General features: G+C 42.2%; 1 protein-coding gene across 10 annotated transcripts in view; it reads right to left on the bottom strand.

Annotated features, from left to right (window-relative positions):
• pard3ab (par-3 family cell polarity regulator alpha, b) overlaps nt 1-19,224 on the bottom strand; it is a 249,552-nt gene that overhangs the window by 110,783 nt on the left and 119,545 nt on the right. For 8 of the 10 annotated variants that reach the window (XM_005918019.3, XM_042219040.1, XM_005918015.3 and 5 more), the window contains exons 6-11: nt 15,319-15,407; nt 13,282-13,365; nt 8,899-9,024; nt 6,592-7,001; nt 3,289-3,428; nt 2,500-2,628 (exon numbers count right to left, since the gene is read on the bottom strand). In XM_005918019.3, the coding sequence (XP_005918081.1) occupies nt 2,500-2,628; nt 3,289-3,428; nt 6,592-7,001; nt 8,899-9,024; nt 13,282-13,365; nt 15,319-15,407 (978 nt within the window). Of the gene's footprint in view, nt 1-2,499; nt 2,629-3,288; nt 3,429-6,591; nt 7,002-8,898; nt 9,025-13,281; nt 13,366-15,318; nt 15,408-16,171; nt 18,146-19,224 lie in introns of those variants that run through there. The other 2 variants (XM_005918024.3, XM_005918020.3) reach the window with 2 other exon arrangements.

Raw genomic sequence — 19,224 nt, 5'->3', positions numbered from 1 at the left:
GCATGCAGGACATGAAAACGATAAATCTGACGAGTGCAGAGACTTTGAGTATCAACCGTGGCTCGGAAACAACTGAAGCGGTCGCAAAGACAAAATGTCATATCATCGAAATGCTGCCTTTGCATCTGCACAAACTTACAGTTTCACTTTCATGTACTCTAGATTTTTTTAACCATCCAGCTGTGCCCTATCGCAAGATGAGACAAACATCCAGATTGCTTTCATCGCAAGAAAAACGACCCGAAGAAATTCACAGCCACAATCTTTACAAGTAAAATGCTCCGTGTAGACCGAGATTCTGAAACTTTCACACAGTTTTGACTGTAAATAAAAAGTCAGCATCAGTCATCAAACAAAACAACAACAACAAATCTTGGTGAGCACCAGAATTTGGCCACGCCCAAAGTGCGGTTCAAAAAGGATCGTCGAATGCATTCGGCACAGTTTAGTAACCGCTTTGAAAAAGTTGCTTGAATTTAACTACATTCAAAACTGTAAAGGCACAGTTTAGCTTTTTTCAATCCTGCTTCTCTCCTAAACTAAATGTGATTTTATGCCAGATTCTTGTATTGGTGATGCAGGAATTTGAATAAAAATACAGCAAATCTGAATAACATTTCCAATTTCTTTGTTATCCTACCATTACAGTGTAAGCTCAATTTCCTGCTCAGCATATTACGTGTCACACTGATGTAGTTTCACATTAGTGATAAAATAGATTGTTCAGCTTAGATTAAGGGCTTTTATACCTGCTGAGAATTATGTCACCTGTAATACAACAGCTGCTCACTTAATTCTTTTCATTACTCTACATTAGATTTAATATATTAGGCTTAGTAATCGCCATTTGTAATTCATAACTATGTGCCAAGAAAGCCCGATCTCGTTTTTTTTAGCTTAAATTACCCAAGTAATGCGCTACTGTGAATTTAGAACATCTTTCACCCTTATGTTGTTGTTAACTGACAGACTGTTTCGTCTCTACAGGCTCTAAAACGCAGAAGAAAAAGTGCAGTCTAGCTTTAGATGGAGACTCGAGCTGCTCATTTTGAGCACTGGACCTCATCTCCCTCGAGTCCCATTTCAGCCCTTTCACATCGCACTCTCCACCCTCTGCAGCTGATAACCACAGATCAAATAAATCCTGCCATCTAACTACCAGCTATGCAGAGTCAGCCAGACTTAAAGCTCTGCTGTAATCTAAAGATGAGTATCGACCAGTGTGGCAGTTTGCCTCATCAAACTTCACCCATGGCGACAGCCAGCCAATAGCCTCATCTGCATCGCTCACTGTGATAATTGTCACCAATCAGCCGTTTGATTGGCACCGCTTGCTAGTGAATAGCTGTTTGTGGCTCTGCTGGCTGTCATGGCTTCTGAAGGTAGAGGGAGAAATAAATTTTTGCTACAGCAGAGCAGAGATTTAAGGCTGTTTGGTGCCATTACTCACGTTAGTACTCGATAAGCTGTGTGTTAAAGCTAGCAGAGGTAGGGAGATAGCAGAGAAACCTTGACTGTTGCTGTAGAGTAAACACCAATGTGGTTTAAAGCGCACCCACAGCCTCCACTGTTCACTTCCCACACATTAATAAAGCCACTTAATTCTCTGTGTTCTGCCATCTTGCTTCTGCCTTGGTCATTATAAGCTCCCTTCCTGATTAAAAAACACAACTTTGAGGCAACGCCATACATGCCGAGCATCCTGTTACATGTTTCTGCAAAGATAATTAAGTACAACATCTGGCACCATGTAAAAACATGAACTTCATGAACATAAACAAACATGAAAACTAAATTAGCATCAGTATGCATGAATCACTGAGAGTGGCTTCTGCCAAGACTGAGTGACAGCAGCAGCATCCAAAAACTGCTCACAAACAGTTGTATTTCAGTTTGTAAAATGTAATGTGTGTAGACTACGCCTGATTGATATTCAAGCCAAGTGTGTTTTTCACTCTCTGCCTGCTACCTGCCCTGCGTCTGTCTTTTCATCCACACATCCATCAATCTACCGAGTCAGCTTGGAGGCAAAACACAGTGAGAGGAGATGGAAATGCAGATGCAGAGAAGGTTACCCACCAAATGTGAAGAAAGAAAGGGAGCTGGTGAAGGAGGATGGAGAGGAGGGTGATGGATAATGAAAGACTGAAGACAAAGTGAAATCGAGAAGAAAGGAGAGGGTGAAAAGACAGCTCTACAGGTTTCCACCGAGGCTAGCCGCGACTTGATAATAAAGAGCGGTGCGGCGATGGAGCAGGATCATCAATCTGCATGCTCGGCTAGCGTGCTGTGTTAGCTGGGAAATGAGAAGACGGCACAGCCCTCACTGGAAGGATTAACAGGGCTTGTGACAGCTCAGGATCACACACGGAAGTGCTCACACACATGTGCCAGAACACACCATCTCTGTATATACATAAGTTACATATATATGTCATGATATGTAATTCATTATGGTGACAGGGTGAAGAGCTGCAGTGAGGCGAGCAGCCAACGTACCACTTCTCGGGGTAGGAAAGAGTCCTCCTGGCGTAAAACCAACAGCCCCACAGCCCCGCCCATGGGTGTAGCTCTAAGCAAGGAGACCACTTCCTCCTGGGTCCGCCCATTCAGGTCCACGCCATTCACCTGAACAGGAGGAGGCACAGTAATTGGGTTAAACTCTACATTATCTTGTATGGATTATTATCTAGGCTTGTTTTAAAAAAAGGTGAAACACTCAAATCTCTTAATTACGCCTTTTGGCCGTGACAGAAAAACAGCAACACTTTACATTTTTATCAAAGCGGCAGATGGTTCGTTTTCTAATTTGATTCGTCGATCAACTAGTCGCTTTAGCCCTAGTTCAAACAAAGTTTGAAAATGAGAAAAACATGAGGATAAAAGGATTGAAAGTTTTGGTGGAATAACCCCATACATTCAGAGCTGCACAGTGTAATCCTTTATGCAAATGGTTTGCAACGTGGGATGATGCAACTTCAAAAGCCGTTCTGTTTTTGCTGCACGAGATAGCGTGTGGAAGCATAGTCTTTGATTTCATTTCAGGATCCACATTTCCATTTAAAACAGTTACGAGAAAGGAATTTGTTACACTTCAGCAGATGGCAAGCAGCGTATATCACATATTAAAAATTGCCGTTTCGCGTGTTTTGGAACGAAATCACCGTTCCTACGTGATGCACATCTACCTTCCAGATCACAATCGCCATCTAAGACTTTATTAAATGACTAAATTAAAACCTCCTCACACACGCCTTGTAAAGCATTACCGCACTTTTCTGCACTTACTTCTAGCAACCTGTCTCCTGCCTTGAGACGGCCATCTTGGATAGCAGCTCCTCTAGGCAGGATATTCTTCACGTAGATGGGTGCTGAGCCCCCGATGGGAACATCCCGTGACGTTATACTGAAGCCGAGTCCCTCGGGGCCTGCGGGATGAGCGGGTGAATAAGTGAGGATCCAAAATCGAATGATAGGATCTGGTTTTATCTTGACGCACAGTCTCCTCTGTACCTCTGGATCTCAAGCTGCTAAAAATATGTTAACATTCAACTGATAAAACTCTCCTGTATCTGAGAGGGCAATAATATTGGCTGGTGTTTTGGGAGACATTTAGCTGAGAGTCAAGTGGGTTCTTTCATTAGGAGTAAAGGGTTGGTATGAATATAGTTGTCCCACCCGAGGGGAACACTTGACCCATTAACAATGAGTACCTCATCTCTTTTAATAGAGCACACTCCTAACCAGTTTTTCCAGCACCATCATCCAGTAACAAGTGGCCCACCTTACCTGAATTAAAGAGTGCGTCCCCCAGTGTCAGAAGAGATAACTGCAATCCACGTTAATAAGTGAGGCCGTTGTTTAGGCCACTGTGAATTTACTACTGCAACATCGTGATAAACACGATCCGCCCGATTCTGTCTGATTCAGCTCAGCATGCAGCTGAATGATTACATCATACTTTCAGGAAATAATCAGTAGCATATCACAATGCTGAAAAAAACCAGAGGGAATATAATCAGCATTACAGCGACAACCGGTGCTGTAAATTTCACAATAAATGCCTCTCACACCATCATTTATGAAAACTGACTCTGTGTTTTGAGAAGAATACACCAACGAGTCTCTCCTTTCCCTCGTGACCTGGCCTATAAGGCACACAGTACCCCGAGATGTTGTTGATCTACATGTGCTCATTAACCTGTGTTTCTGTGGGCGGATTGCATTTGGCTTGTGTACGTTTGTAAGTTTTGCCTGCAACCTCGTACGAGTGCATCATTATGAGCCATTAGGAACGCAGGTCTCTGTCTCATATTATCCATATTCCTAGCAGACAAACAAACTATTTCCTATTATTGGGCAACTTGAAGTTGCAGGAAATGAAGAGAAATCCTCTACCCTGTCAGCACAGCACTTAAGTAGGTTTGTGGTGAATAATTAAAGTAGTTTGTACATTGCAGGGCAATGAAAATGCATGCTTTTAAAGTCTCAGTTTGAACCAGTCAATAATTACACGCAATTATGTTGTGCCAATAAGAAAGTTCAGCCTGAAGAAATGTAATACTTTTGCTTGATTTTTAATTGGAAATTGAAAAACAACCTGGGTCAAAAAAAACAACACGCATTACACAACAGGGTTAGGGAGCGGGTAACCAGAACTTTTAATCTGCAAATGCAATGCAGCTCTAAACCTTTCTACACAAAACCTGCAGGTCCAGAACAGAAACGTCTAAACGAGCAGGACCGGACAACTGCAGATACTGCAGGTAAAAAAAAAGCAGTGAATTAAAACTGAACTGAGCATTTACGGTCGTGAGTGGATGTCTGACAGACTGCTCTGCAGCATGTGTGAAGGAAAAAACAGCACAATGTCTGGTGTATTTCTCCAGATAATCAACATACTTGAGTAACTTCTCCCACATAAAGATTACTGTACAAGTGCTCAGAACTTGTGATCGTGTGATATGTTTCTGTAAATAAACCATTTGAACAGATATGTGTGTCAAAAAAAGTTAACATAAGAACAATGAGGAGCATTTTTGCTGTATAGGGGTTTTGGCCTTAATCCCCCCCTGCCTGTCTGAATGAGCCGATGAAAAGAATAGCACAACACTTAGCCATCCTGTTTCACATCCTCTACCTAATCCCCTGCATTGATGAGCCAATCAACTTCCCGCAGGCATTTGAGGTGCGGCATTAAACTCACCGGTAAATGCTTGTAGAGTTCCTGGCTTTAAACAGGGAGGAGGATCTTTAAAACTCCCATTAGCTTGATTAAGACATACCTAAGCAATTTCCTGTGCAGAAATAAGATTCTGTGATTGATTTTGATACTCCCTGGGATTTGCAAGGAGCCTGGTGTCTGATTCAAGCACATAAGAAATGCAGGAGCTTAATCTGCGCTCAAAGCTGTAGGCTTAAGTCGGTACTCAAAACAAAACAGATGAGCCAAACAGCCTCTTGGGAATCACTGTTAATCCATGTAAGTGTCTGCTCCAACAACAGCAAACAAAGGTGGAATGAGAAAAGATAACATCTTTGACTGTGAACATAGCAGATCTCCTGCCATATCATGCACAGAATGCAGCGTTTTCACAAGTGTTTTGTCAGCGAGAGGGCAGATGAGGATGAGAAGAGTGAAAAAAACCTGACAGAAGAATGGATGGTAAGAACTGTGAGTCAGGAATTTTTAAAAAGCAGCTGGACGTTTTTATGTTTTATGTTCTGGCTTGATTCCCGCCCCATGAGAGAGGACAGGTTTGGGTGAAAACTTCAACGGGCATATGGTGCAGCCCTGTCAGACTCTTTGCTGTGGCATTTGACAGTGCACGGGGACGAGCGGCTGCTTAGCAACAAGCTCTCTGGCCCTGAGACCTGGCACCGACACCTGGAATCCTGTTGGCAGAGGTTTGCACCACCTGTGTCCACTGTCAGTCAAAGCGTACACCAGGATCCCTGCAGCTTTGCAGTCCTAACGTCGCCTGTTGCTCCACATTTCCATCTAAGCAGATGCTGTTTGCTTTTATCACCCACTTTTTCACATCTTACATCAGTACGGATAGCTCTGGATGGGGTTTTTAAGCCTCTTACAGCCTCGTTCACATATTCCACGCTTCCGTGCTTGAACCATCTTCCAACAGTGTTCCTACACTTGCTTGCAAGGAATCGGGAAGCTGCTTGTTTATCGGGTAGAAATAAAAAGGTTAGACTGATGCTGTGTATTCCTCTAAATCTTAAAAAGCCAGAGAAATGCACAGCACGAGAGGAGACTCACAGATCCTCTGGAAAGAGTCTCAGTATGCTTCAAAAACAACAACAAACCCAACCCTTTTACAGCGGCTAGGATGACTTTGCTTTTTTCTTCCTCAGAAACAATAAAGATCTTTTCTGATGATGAAAGCTCCAAATGTTTTTGTGGATCATGTGTTAATATTTACTTAACAATGAAAAACTTAACCTCATGACATTCTAAGACATAATTAATGTTAATAATAAGCTTATGAGACTAGTTATGGTTTATGATCTATTGTCTTTGAGTTGAAACCAACACTAAGGCAGAGTTTGTGCGTTTTTGTGGAGACCTCTCCTCACCTTTCTTTAGCTGAATGCTGAGCCTCCTCCCGACTTTTTTCGTATAGCCTCCTGCTGGCGTGGAATTCATCCCCTTCTGCGGTGAATGGGCGTGACCTGTCGGGGGCTTGGCCGCAGAAACCGCGGGGTGAAGCAGAGGGGGGTAACCGTCAGTCGGCTCTGAGAGCACATGGGGGTACGGATGGGAGTGTGGGTGCGTTTGGGAACCGTGCCGGGACATCCGCTGTGGCGTGTGGTCGATGCCTGACACAGTGCTGCCGCTGAGGGAGTCGGGGCTGAAACGGCCCGAGGCGTACACGGGGTTCCTCTCAGCGTGGGACAGCTGCTCGTAGTGGGCCTTCATCGATGACGGCACCACGTGGAACATGATGACCGGAGAGCGCATGGCTTGACGGAACATATTCTGGGCTCTGGGATAAAGACAGTGGGAGGAAATTTACCAGTTTTACGATGGTTTAAGGACATGGAGAGAACAAAGGATAGACACAGAGGCAAAACTCAACATACTTAACAATCAAGTGCAATACTTGTCTGTACAAACTTGCCAAGTGGAGCACTCCATCTACCCAGTGTCTCTCAAACACACACACCCAGTCGTACTATATATAAAATCCATCTTCGCCCACCTGAACATTCTGACATGTTAATTAATACTCATTGCCAGCGTGAGCGGCTCTAGAAAGTGACTGAACCCTCCCCAACAGCTCCATCGCATAATCCCCTCATTTGGCTCCAGATGAAGGAGACCTCCAGTCGTCGAATACTTTGCAGAAAATCCTCTTTTAAAACCCCTTCGGTCTGAGCTCGTGTACATTAGGTGTGAATGGAAACTTATGTTGGCTGTCAGCGCCCTGTAAAACCAAAGCCTTGTTAGCGCCACCTGTTTCAATAAAGCAAACGTGGGTCCCCTGACAGCTGAACAGACGTTTGAGAAAATGCTAGGCCGCGAGAATTTCTATCGCTCCCCCTCCACCCCCAGACCGATAACCAAAAGTCGCGCTGCCGAAGAATTTCTTTGTGAAATTCCGGGCCTCTTTTCCCAGCTACCAACAACCTTCCCTCAGGGGGACGGTCTCGTCACGGTGTCTTTACAATTTCAGGCTGGATCGAGTGTCGAAGGAGATGTAGTCTGTCCCCTTATGAAAATAAATAACAAGAGCAACTGTTGCACTAATGCACTTGTTGCAACACTATGTATGGAAGCTTTATTCCCACCCATCACATAACTTGTGGCTCCAACTGTGGGAATGGCTGGAACATGACAACATGACCGGGATCCAGGAGTTTGTTGGTTCACCCAAATTATTCTTATATACCTCCACTCATACTTTTGGTGCAACTGCTCAATTTCTACCCAGTAAACAGATCTGACAGCATATTCCTGGTATTATCAACACAGCAATTCTGTGTCATGTAAGAGATAATACTAAAGTAAAATCCCATTAATCTCCATTATAATGAGGTGGTAGCAAAAGTCTCAAAGCCTGAACTTATCAGAAACCAACCAATATGATCTGTGTGACTAGATTCTGATTTTATTAGTTTGTTAAATGGGGAAATATATGTTTGACTCTACGTTTCGAGGAACAGTTAAATCCACCAAGATGCATCTATACATGGTCACGTGTGGGTGGTACTTTGCATAATAGGTGTCTTACATAACGTTCATCAGTTTGGAGCAGCTTTTTGCATTTAAAACATGCATATACTTTGTATAAATGTAATGCTGGCAAAAAAGCATCGCAAACAAAAAAGCATCGCTGCATTGCAGATATTGCATGTACTGTATACACAGCATATAGGTTCGCATGCATCGTACGGGATCTAGAAAATGGGTGGATGTGTGAGTTTGGTTAGGCAGGGAATAAAAGCATGAAACATGAACAGCACTGAAAAAGGAGAAGCTGTGAATTTTAGGAGATTTATTCCCATTCCTTCTGACAGAAGAAAAGAGAAAGTAGCGAGAGTAGGAGTCCAGTGGAGCTGTTACTGTTACTGAAACACAAGGGAATAAAGGCTAAGAGGATTGCAGGGACGACTTGAGGAATTGAGGCTCTGACCTACAGGAGTTAAGTAGGGAAAGGTTAGCTTAGCACAGTGACAGGCAGCAGAGGAGACTGTGCGCCGGCAGGAGAGGGAGTAAAATAGGCATGAGGAGAGAGGAGAGCAGCCAAAAAAAGAAGAAGAATGTTTCAGACTATGGGTTTAAAAAGCTAGGGAAGAGGCGATGGTGCGAAAAAGCCATTCACACAGGAAGACCAGGGACCAGCAGAGCTCAACAACGGCTCCCGTGAGCTGCAGTCTTACTGTTCAAATCTGATGTTTCGCAGGTCTCCGTTATTGATACGGACGATACAGTCGTTCTCCTGGAAGAGGCTCTGCTGCTCGGCCTTCCCTCCTCTCTCCAGACGCTTGACCAACAAGCCAAGAGTCCTGAAATGTTCAGAAGTTCATGTAAAGAGGATGCAGTGTCTGTGGACTCAACATGGCTGTTAAAACACTGTGGCCTGCACAGCCGGGTGAAGAATACACTAGGACTTTTTTGCACACTGTATAAAAGCTGGCTAAGAGTCTTTGTCCTTGTGAGGGGTTATAAAATCTTCGACCACGCTTTGATATTCGATATAGTTTAGATTATTCTGACTACAGAAAATAATTCTCTTTTTTATTTTAACAATCCCTCTTCCCATGGCCAGATGGTTATTCAAGAATCATCAATGTGAAGCTAATGAAAAGCCCTTTTTTTGGCAAAAAAGACAGCTATGCCTAATTGCTGCCTCTGCTTCATCATGCAGTACTAGTGAAGAGAGCACAGTGTGGTCCTGTCATTTGCATCATCAGTGTACCAATGAGGCTTATGAGAGAAAATAGTCGCATCACATCAGGGTGCTTTAGAGGCTGTGTGTGGGGGAGGCATCTATTCAAAGGCAATCAACACATTCAAAACCTCAAATGTAGTTCTGGTCGGGTTGACGCTTTGCATGTGTTAATTTTCGAACCTCTTAAGCTCCTCTGTCCTTTTTCTGAATACAAAGTAAACAGAGTGGTTTCTGAGAGGAATAAAAAAAACAACAGTATTAAAGACTGATGGCAGACAGTAGCTGGTATATCACGCTGTAGCTCTTCAGCCATGCTGAGCTTCAACGCTTGTCGCTCTGTAATCCAGTGTGGCAAACTGGCTTATGACTCCCCGCACAGCCACAGCGAGGGGCTAACTTCACCTGAAAGGGCGCTTTTTGGATTATAGACCAGAGAACGAGGAAGAAAATCAGCTATGGGTAGGGAAGACGGCGCGACCCTAATCGAGTCTTCTTCGGCATACAGTCCGTGTCTGAGAGCATCAAGGATTTTTCGAGGGTAGTGTGAGCGAGTGTTGCCTAGGTAAATTGGGTTGATTTTAGGCTTTAATACTTGCCCTCGCCTCGGGTTTATAACTCAATATGAATGAGAATGTGATTACACCGGGGGGCAGAAAAGTTCAGGAGTTGAAAAAGTTCAGAGACAATTCGGCTGATTGAATTTGAGTGAGAACACAATGTGATTTGCTGTGGAGGGGCCCATTTCTCTGATGAAAGCTGGGCATCTTAATCTTGGTGAACCACCCAAACTGACATTTCCCCAATAGCAGAAAAGCACATTATAAATGTGCTTTTAGGCTGATTACATTGGGCAGAGAGAAAAGTGATATGATCTTGATTTTCAATAAAGTACAACGGAGACTTTACAGTCAGTGATGGCATTTGGGAGTCTTAGTTTAGACTGATACGTAGAGGAAGTCTGGGAATAGGGCTGTTCGATATCGGATGACGATATAAAAACATCTATCGTTTCATTTTATGCTATCGTTTGTTTCGTGGTGTCGCAAAAAACTGTTTACGGCAATATTTTTTCATCGTTTGGATGGTCACTGTAGTGGCTATATTTCTTAAAGTTCTCTCTTTCTCTTGTATTTAATATAACCACATTACGGACGGACAAGTCCGCGTGTTTATTTTCCACATAAACCTTTCACAATAGAGCTCAAGATCCTGTTGAGACTTTTCAAAATAAACTGAAAATACGTGAAAGAGTATGCAGCGTGTTTACGGATGAGAAGCAAAAAAGAGGCGTCAGGTGCTAAAAAAATAAACCTTAGACTCAAACGTTAGAACGGGCTGTTCCCCGCAGCACGCCGTGTAATAAATACTCACAAAGAAAACGGCGGCTGTTACAACTTATGTCTAAAAATGTGTCGTTTTATGCATCGGTTAAAACACTCGACTCCAGCTACACGACGCGCAGCTGGAAACACTTCAGGCAAGTCGAGCTGCCCGAGATTCACAGAATTTACAGAAAATGTTACATTTTTGTGATTTATATCGTTATCGGGACGATAGATGTCTTATATCGGGATATGAGATTTTGGTCATATCGCACAGTCCTATCTGGGAATGTGCGGGGCTGCGGTTGGCTGGTGGGAAAATATCTGAGACAGGAAATACCTTGGCACTATGACATTATATTAGACCTAAATAACCTGGTCAGTGCTGGGGTTCATGCTTTTTTTTATTTTTTTAAGGTCTACATGTAAACTTCAGCTTTAAAACTATGCAGACAGCTAGCTGCAGGGGTTTGGCTCTATAGTTTTGTTATAACCTCAAAGGCATTCATGATCTGGATCTTCAAAAACCAGATGTGAAATTCCACTAATTCCTTCAGAGTTTTGTTCCATGTGCGCTTCTGAATGCGAGCGTATAGTGTGTGTGTTGAGTGCACTGCTCAGTGTATTCTTTAAATAATGTAAAGCTGATGTGACAGCAGCCACAGAGAAATAAAACGGTCACCTGCAAACCCCAAACAGCCATGATTAATCACTGTAAACTGGCAAATTGCTTCATGATGCCGGCATGAAAACCTCTGTGGTCGCGCATGTGTGTGTGTGCGTGCTTGTCATTCAGCCTGTATGAGTGATGAAGTTATTACACTTTGCCACCAAAGAGGAATGTGTGGCATGCATGGGCATTACTGTGAGGGAGTGTTTCTGAGGTAATGCAGCCCGCTTCTCTCCAGGGGTTTTGCAAAAAATCAAAAAGGCCAAATTAACACATTTCGTGACATTTGTTACCAGAAACCAAATTCTACCAAAGAGAATTTCTTTTATGAGACTACAATAACGCTGACAAGTCATCAGCTAAAGTGGGCAATTTTCTTTTTTCCTATTTTCTTTTCTTAAATATAAAACCTGTCAGACGTGTGCCAGTGGCAAAAACTAAAACTATAAGTGAAAAGATATATTTAAAAAGAAAAGAAAGGCAGAGACCAAATGTTTGCAAAAAATCCTAATTAAACGCAGGCGATTAGCAGAAAGAATTTAACATAATGCTACATGTTATAATTGTGTTCTGCATCATTGCTAACACTTTCCTGTGGAACCCCAAATACATAAGAGTCTGATCTTTATAGCGCTTTTGTGTGCTCTGCAGTGCTATTCATCAGTCTAGATAGTTATGTTGTACTTTGGCCAGTTTTTGAGATATTGGCTTTAGAAATGTGATGCAGCACAGCAAAAGCCAGCCAAGCATGAAGACTGAGAATCCGAAAACAGCCGAGCAATGACGCAATCAAGAAAAAACACATTCTTTACGTCACTATCTGCAGACATGTCTCAAAACGATGATCAAAAAACGGTTTATTGAACAGTTTCTGATGCATAAACTGCAAATAAACGACTCGATATTTTGCCCCAAGTCGTTGTCCAGCAAACTTTCTCATCTATGAAGGGAAAACACTCGGCTCGGGTGCAAAGTGGACCAGCAACATCTGTCCCCTCTTAGTGAGGCCAAACTGGAAACACTGGAAAAACTGGACTGTGGCCATAGCACAATTTAATTTAAACATAGTGGCGTTTTTAATCAAAAGTACAATACTTTATAAATAAGTTGCCACAAACTAAACCACATTTATAACTAAAGCTTTTTGGCATATTCATGAAGAAATTTTAAAATTCTATGACATGCTGTATTAAACAAAGTAAACAAATATTGGACTTTAGCCTGATTGTTTTGGATTTAATGAAAACTCAAGACCAGTGTGATGGCACAGGGAAAAAAAAAAGGAAAATCAGCAGGAATGTCTTTATCCAGAATTCATGATCTGCTTACTTAAAGACAAAAAAAATCCCCACAAACTTTGCTATGAGCAGTTACCTACAGGAACTCATTTCTTACTGTATACATCCACCTAATGAGGCGCAGCTACTGTAGCTAATCTTACAGCTATTGCTGTCAATATTTACGTCTTGTAACACTGTCATGAATAGATGCATGCAAGTTGGTAGAAGTTGGTTAGAAAGAAAGTTCCGACATGAGACTCGATACATTAAATGTATTTTCTGGCTGTTTGAGCATCATAAGGCTACTGCAGCTGGACTGCAATATATTCAAGAGCAATCAGACAGATGAAACCCCAGAACTGGCAACTGGTATCAAAAGAATCTAGATGGATAAAAAGCACTGCAGGTCACAGAACAAAAACAAGGCTGAATTGGGCTGAATTGGCCCTTTGCGCACACATATTTTAAATATCTAAGACCTTTATGCAAAAACCTGTTAACATAGTTAAACCCGTGGACACCATGTCTGAATGGCCCTAAGATTTATTTTCTTCTAGCCTGTCTGAAGAGCACAGCGGTTCTGCTCTGGTTATTTTTACCTGCGGTCCCTGCCACTGAAAGGCACCACGTGGATCCCCAGGGGCCCACCGTCGTTTGACACCTCCACCAGTTTGACAATGTCTCTGGGATCGGAGACGGATGAATGACAGAGAGAGACGGGGGTGGGTAGGGGGGTTGGGGAGGAGGTGCGGGGTGGAGATCAGAGGAGAGGGGTGACACCATGTGGGCAAAAATAAAAACAGGAAATGAGGCAATGAAGACAGAAACATTATGACAAGAGCTCAGTGGTGCAAACAAACAAATAAAAATAGAAGTCAGAGGAGACAAAAAGCACAATAAAACAGAGCAATCCAAAGAAATCAAACACATGTACGGGGAAAACAAAAAAAAATGGGTTTTCAAAAAAACCCTCACACCTCCAATTCGGACTTGAGATGCTCTTCAGAGGGTGTAATGAGACAAATGCAGTGTGTTTGCTTTTTGGTGCATGGGACCTTAATCCTACAACACATTAATATCTGTGGAGTGGAAAATTGCCCTTTCAAAGCCGGAATTAAGCTGCATGTAAGCGAATGGGTGCTGTTTGAAGTTGTACACAGTGGGGTAGAAACTGAGTGTTAATTAGAAAGTTCCTAAACCAAATGGTACAGAAAACAATCAAGTCAAATCAATGTAACCGCACCACACAGACACATTTAACATCCACTTATCCAAGAAAGAAATATGTCAAAATTTGAAATTTAACACTGTAGCACTAATAAGTTCCCTAAAGAGGAATTCAGCTTCCTCTGCTCTGCTGGAAAATCTCTTCTGGCAGCACTCTGCTGAAATGCACAGTCAAACTTGGCAAGAAAAAAAGAAGAAAGGAAGCAACTTCCTGACAAGATGCTGGATCAACATATCAGGTTCCTTGAGAACAAATGGTACATGTTACTCAGATTTGAGAGGTGTGTGCATCAGTGACTTGACAAACAAGATATGTTTGTGCATTTCTGCAGAGGTATTTTTATTTTTATTTTTTAAAAGCACGTCTGATGTCCTTGAGTAAGCAACAAACCAAAACGTTCCAAAAAGTTCTACAAAAAGCTCAAGTTTACTGATGTTTTTGGCTTTTGCATGTAGAAACTGAAAACAGCGACGGGGGAGACCTAATAATGAAAAAACTGACAGAAAGTTGCATTCTTAAAGCATTTATATGTAAATTAGAATGTGTGCTGATATCCATTTAAAAGCAAAGAAAACCCAAAACAGTTCCAGCTATTTGCATTTCTGAGGCTGACCATACACTGGCAAATATTATAAAGATGCAAAATCTAATCCATCCACAGCTTTGATACAACGACTATGATTAGCACAGGGAAAATGGGCCCCTTACTGACAACTAAGAGGCAGGAGAAACCAGAGTCTCTGGGAAATCACAGGAATAATAATACCATACCTGCATATTAAACTGGAAGCATGCAATGGAGCAAAATAACAAAACAAAACACAGTTGTTAATAACAGAAGCTGAATGGGTTAGTGCGTGGGAGAGCTCTGATGGCGAGACGAGGATCATTTTGCTCCCACAAAAGAGAATTATGTAAATCAGAAAGCAGGGCTGAAAATGAGATTTTCCACAAACAAACCTCGGCTACAATATAGAACCTGCTGCTTTAGCTTTTAAGTGCCTGTTATGTGAAGAAAGCAAGCGGAGAACAGATTTACAACGGTCAACTCTGAAGAGATATTCTAGTCTCGAACAACCAAAGTTGTTACTTCTTCGTGTTAGGTTGTGTCCATCATACTTAACACTGCGCGTACCAGGTTGCTGAGATGAGGAAACAGTATCGCAGTATTAGCAAGACATCAGGCGCTGGCTTACAGAGGTGTGGCGACACCACAAATATTGCAAGTTTCAGCCAATACATTTAGTTTAAACACACATAATTCAATGTATAGTGCAATTATTGACCAGCAAAGGTTGAATGATCTTCTGGTCAGAGTCACTTGGAGAGGATGAGATTGACAAAGCTGCGCGTCCTCTACAACCATCATTCTAGCGAAGGCAAAGACGCTGATCAGCGAGTGACTTACTCTAGTGATCTCACAGCAGTGTGGTCAATGGAGTCAGCTCGGCCAACAGGCTCGATCCGTCCGTTTTCTTCTTCTCTTGCCGCTTCCTCCTGGAACGAAACAAAAGAAGAAAAAAAAGAAGAATTTGGTGTGAGTGACACTCAAAAAGCACAAGAAGACTTGAGCCTGAATCTCTTTTACATAAACAGATTAATCTGAAACATTCAGCTCAGCCACCAGATTACAAGCGTGAGGTAGATGAATCCTGTTTTAGTTCAAGGACTGAATGATGTCCATACGACTGTTGGCAACACACACCCATGACTAAATGTCTGCAGGATGAAACCGCATACACAATTTTCCAGTTTCTCTTGCCAGCCAATGAAGTGGTTGACAGTCACTCACATTATCTATGCTTTACAGAAAATGATGTTGTCAACAGGCTACACAGCATTTTCTGCCACTCCAGTTGGTCCATATGTCACACTGGGCACTCGTGCTCGGCCGTGAGTTGGCCAACGTTCACGTCAGTTGAACGCAGTCCAAGAAGCGTATGGTTTCTCACAGACCTCCGAGATGTGCGGCTATGATCCAGCAGGAGGTTTTCAAGACAGACTTCAGAGATCAGCAATGCATAACCGGCGTGTCAACGTGTTGAAAATGTGTCAAGTTAGAGAACCGAACCTCCGTTATATCTTCAGGACCTAGTGTCGTTTCCTAGTTGGTACAACAAACAGACAAGACCACGATCAACGCTGCTGGATTAGGCCATTTACGAGCCGATATTCCTCACCCATCTTGTTTCCTGCCTTTCTGTTTGCATGCTGACACAAAAACAGTGCCGTCCACCACCCAAAAAGTCTTAAATGCAAACCTGATGTGGCCAAGAGGAGCAGACCAGAGGAGGTTTTCCAGAGCCATAAAAATACATGCCCTTTACAGCCGTACGCCATCAAAATTACATCGCCTTTGTTCTCTTCTTGTATTAACTGTGGACACTTTGTGCGTGTCAGTTTGGACAGGGAACTTGACATTCATGACACACACGCGTGCACAAACACACACAAGGTGCACTGAGAGGAGAAAAATGAGAAGCAGAGAAAGAAGGTCATTAAAATTTCAGGGCGACATTGGAGAGGAGAGAGGAGCGAGCGGCCGCGGCAGCAGAGGCGCAGGCCTCCCCGGCAACTGGCCTCATCAGTATGAAAATGAGCCTGCTGTTACCGTGGCTGCCGTACGGTTGCCATGACACTTTGGTTGCCTTGAGGACATGGAGCTACAGGGCAGCACACGAGTGTAAGCATGAGTGTGAAGAACTTTCGGCTGCTGTCTTTTAATTTAAGTCGTCTTCTGCCAGCCCGAAGTGCTGACTGTAACAGTGAAAACAGAAACGTCAACAAACGTGACAAATGCAGCATACGCATTATTTACAAACAGACAAAAACCTGAATTTTCAAGGACTCTAGATAGTTAGAAAAGTTACAGGAATTTAGATATTAATTAAATGTCTTTTTATATTTACAGGGATACACACCTGGGACTCTGAGGACGTACATTTCTTTTATTTTACACCTTGTTTTGTTTTGTTTTGTTCTATGCCATCCAGGGACCAGGTTAGGAATAAGCGTTCAAACACTAATGACTAATGCTGAAATCTAATGCGTCTCATACTTGGTGAAATCGTACAATTCTGGGACTCCACCCATTAAAACCACTGAGCACCTCTAATTGAAATTTAGCTCATTTCACCATGCCCACCTCTAAATTTCCCAGTGCACTCCCAGTCTTCCTGCTAATAAAGTGTGGCTGTGTGGAGCTTTAAACCAGACAACCTCTGTGCCAAACTGACCCAACTTCAATGTCAGGGCCAATCGCTGGCGATTTGACTAATACACTGAGACAAGACCACACTAGGAGCATAAGCATTGCTTTGCACTGAACTTTGCACCCTGAATTCTTCCAAGTTAGTCCATCAGCACCAAGATTTACTTTAACCTCATGAAAAACCTTTGGCCAAACCACCACATACACTTATTTCATCATGCAGTGGGAAACACTGATGAAAAACAGCATCTTTTACACCACATGAGCAAAACCACTGCTGACCACATTGCTTTTAGCAAGATTTGGTTTTGGTCACAGATTTGGCTACCTGTGACTGTTTTCTATTCTAAATTTGAAGAGATGCATAAATCTTAAACGTTTTGATCCATAGACATTCAACTTTCTGTTTCATGATTTAGCTTTTCTTCATATCAGCTTTGGCACTCGACTTCCCTGCCACTTATAGCAGTGATCATCATACATCATCTCCTTGTTTCAGCGTCGAAAGAGGCTTTTTCTAGCCCCCTAGCAACTGTTCAGAAAATCCCCTACCAAAAAAAGTACTGCTTTGCAAAAATTTTAATTGTAATTGTTGTTGAGCTAACTGCAGAACAAACGTTTCGCAAGAAATTAAAAAAGGGCTTACTTCTAACATTATTTCTGAAAAGCCCTGAATCCCCCCAAAACAAGGTATTGAAAACATCATCATTAGTGTAATAACACAAAGTATAAATAACGTGCTTTTTACATCGAAGCCATTAGCCAGCTAACCTCTCCATGCAACATTTATTTAGCATCCAAGTCAACTTTTTATTCATTCCACTGACTCTCTCTGGGTTTTTGTACAAGACATGATATATGCTACATACAGTGCAGAATAGCGCAGGACAGTCTTATAATGTCTCATCGCTGTTTTGCCCAATTTGTGTGTGAACAAGCTGTGCAACACAATGCAGTTTACACAACCACCACCAACATTAATACAATTGATTTATTTATTTAAATGATTGGAATCACTGATCTTCCATCACAATAGCAAACATGTTAGACATGCTGACAATTTGTAATCCATCCATCCCCCTTACAGTAGTGCAGCACTTACAACTTAGACAATTGCATCATAAATGCAATAAAGTTTCAGTGCTATATTCTGCAACTTTTAGTGTGGCTGTATCTAATAATATTCAATATTCTCTGCATCATCAAATAAGAAATTTAGTTCAAAAATGGCTCAATGAAGAAGAACATTAAAGTGTTCTGCCTCAGTCTCCTGGATACAGAGTTGATAATATAAGCACTATGGGGAACACTATAAAGAAGCCAGCGTGGCTCTTAAAAGAGCTCTCTCTGATCGGTGGAGAGAAGCACCGAATTCCAAGTTTTTTTACATGATCATAAAGAAGTTATGTAATAATAATAATATTTTAAAAGAGAACATTCTAATGTGTCATTTTGACATTGCAGAAAAACTCTTCTATAAAATGGTGCAAACCTATGATCTAATCCTCCACTGAATATTTGCCAAAACCATGCAGCCTTGTTCATGTGCGCATTAGAAAGAAAACACACAAAAACCAGAGCAAAAAACCCAGCAGGCAGAGAAACAATAGCACCTCAAAGCGCCTAGTCCTAATACTATTCAACACTTATCAGGAGATGAGGAAGTGAGGCAGGGGGACATCAGAGGGGGGAGAGGAGTCGCTATCTGGGGAAGACCAAATGAGATCCACATTCATCACAGCACACGCTGTTTTATTTCATTAGAGGAACAAAATGAGAGACATTTATAAAAGACAAAGTGTGCCGGGAAGAATGTATTAACAACATCATATTATTCATTCATGGCAACTCCCATGGGCTAATGTGCATAGATGGATTTGCCAGTTGTCGTCAAATAACATCAACACAATAGAAAGTTTACTAGTGAAACATGGATAACGCCATCTGCTGATGAACTTTCTGTGAAATGACTGAAAGCTTCAAAAGAGATGATGGGAAGAGACGTGCAATTAAAAAAAAGGAAGTACTCACTGTAAAAAAAAACCCAAAAAAAATCGTTTTTCTCAGACAATTTTGGCGACAACTTGATTCGACCGGTTTAAT

Source organism: Haplochromis burtoni, unplaced genomic scaffold, assembly GCF_018398535.1.
Source record: "Haplochromis burtoni strain Fernald_Lab_line unplaced genomic scaffold, NCSU_Asbu1 Contig_27, whole genome shotgun sequence".
Taxonomy (NCBI): Eukaryota; Metazoa; Chordata; class Actinopteri; order Cichliformes; family Cichlidae; genus Haplochromis; species Haplochromis burtoni.
The sequence above is the reverse complement of the archived record's forward strand: the minus strand, read 5'-3'. Positions and strand labels throughout refer to the sequence as shown.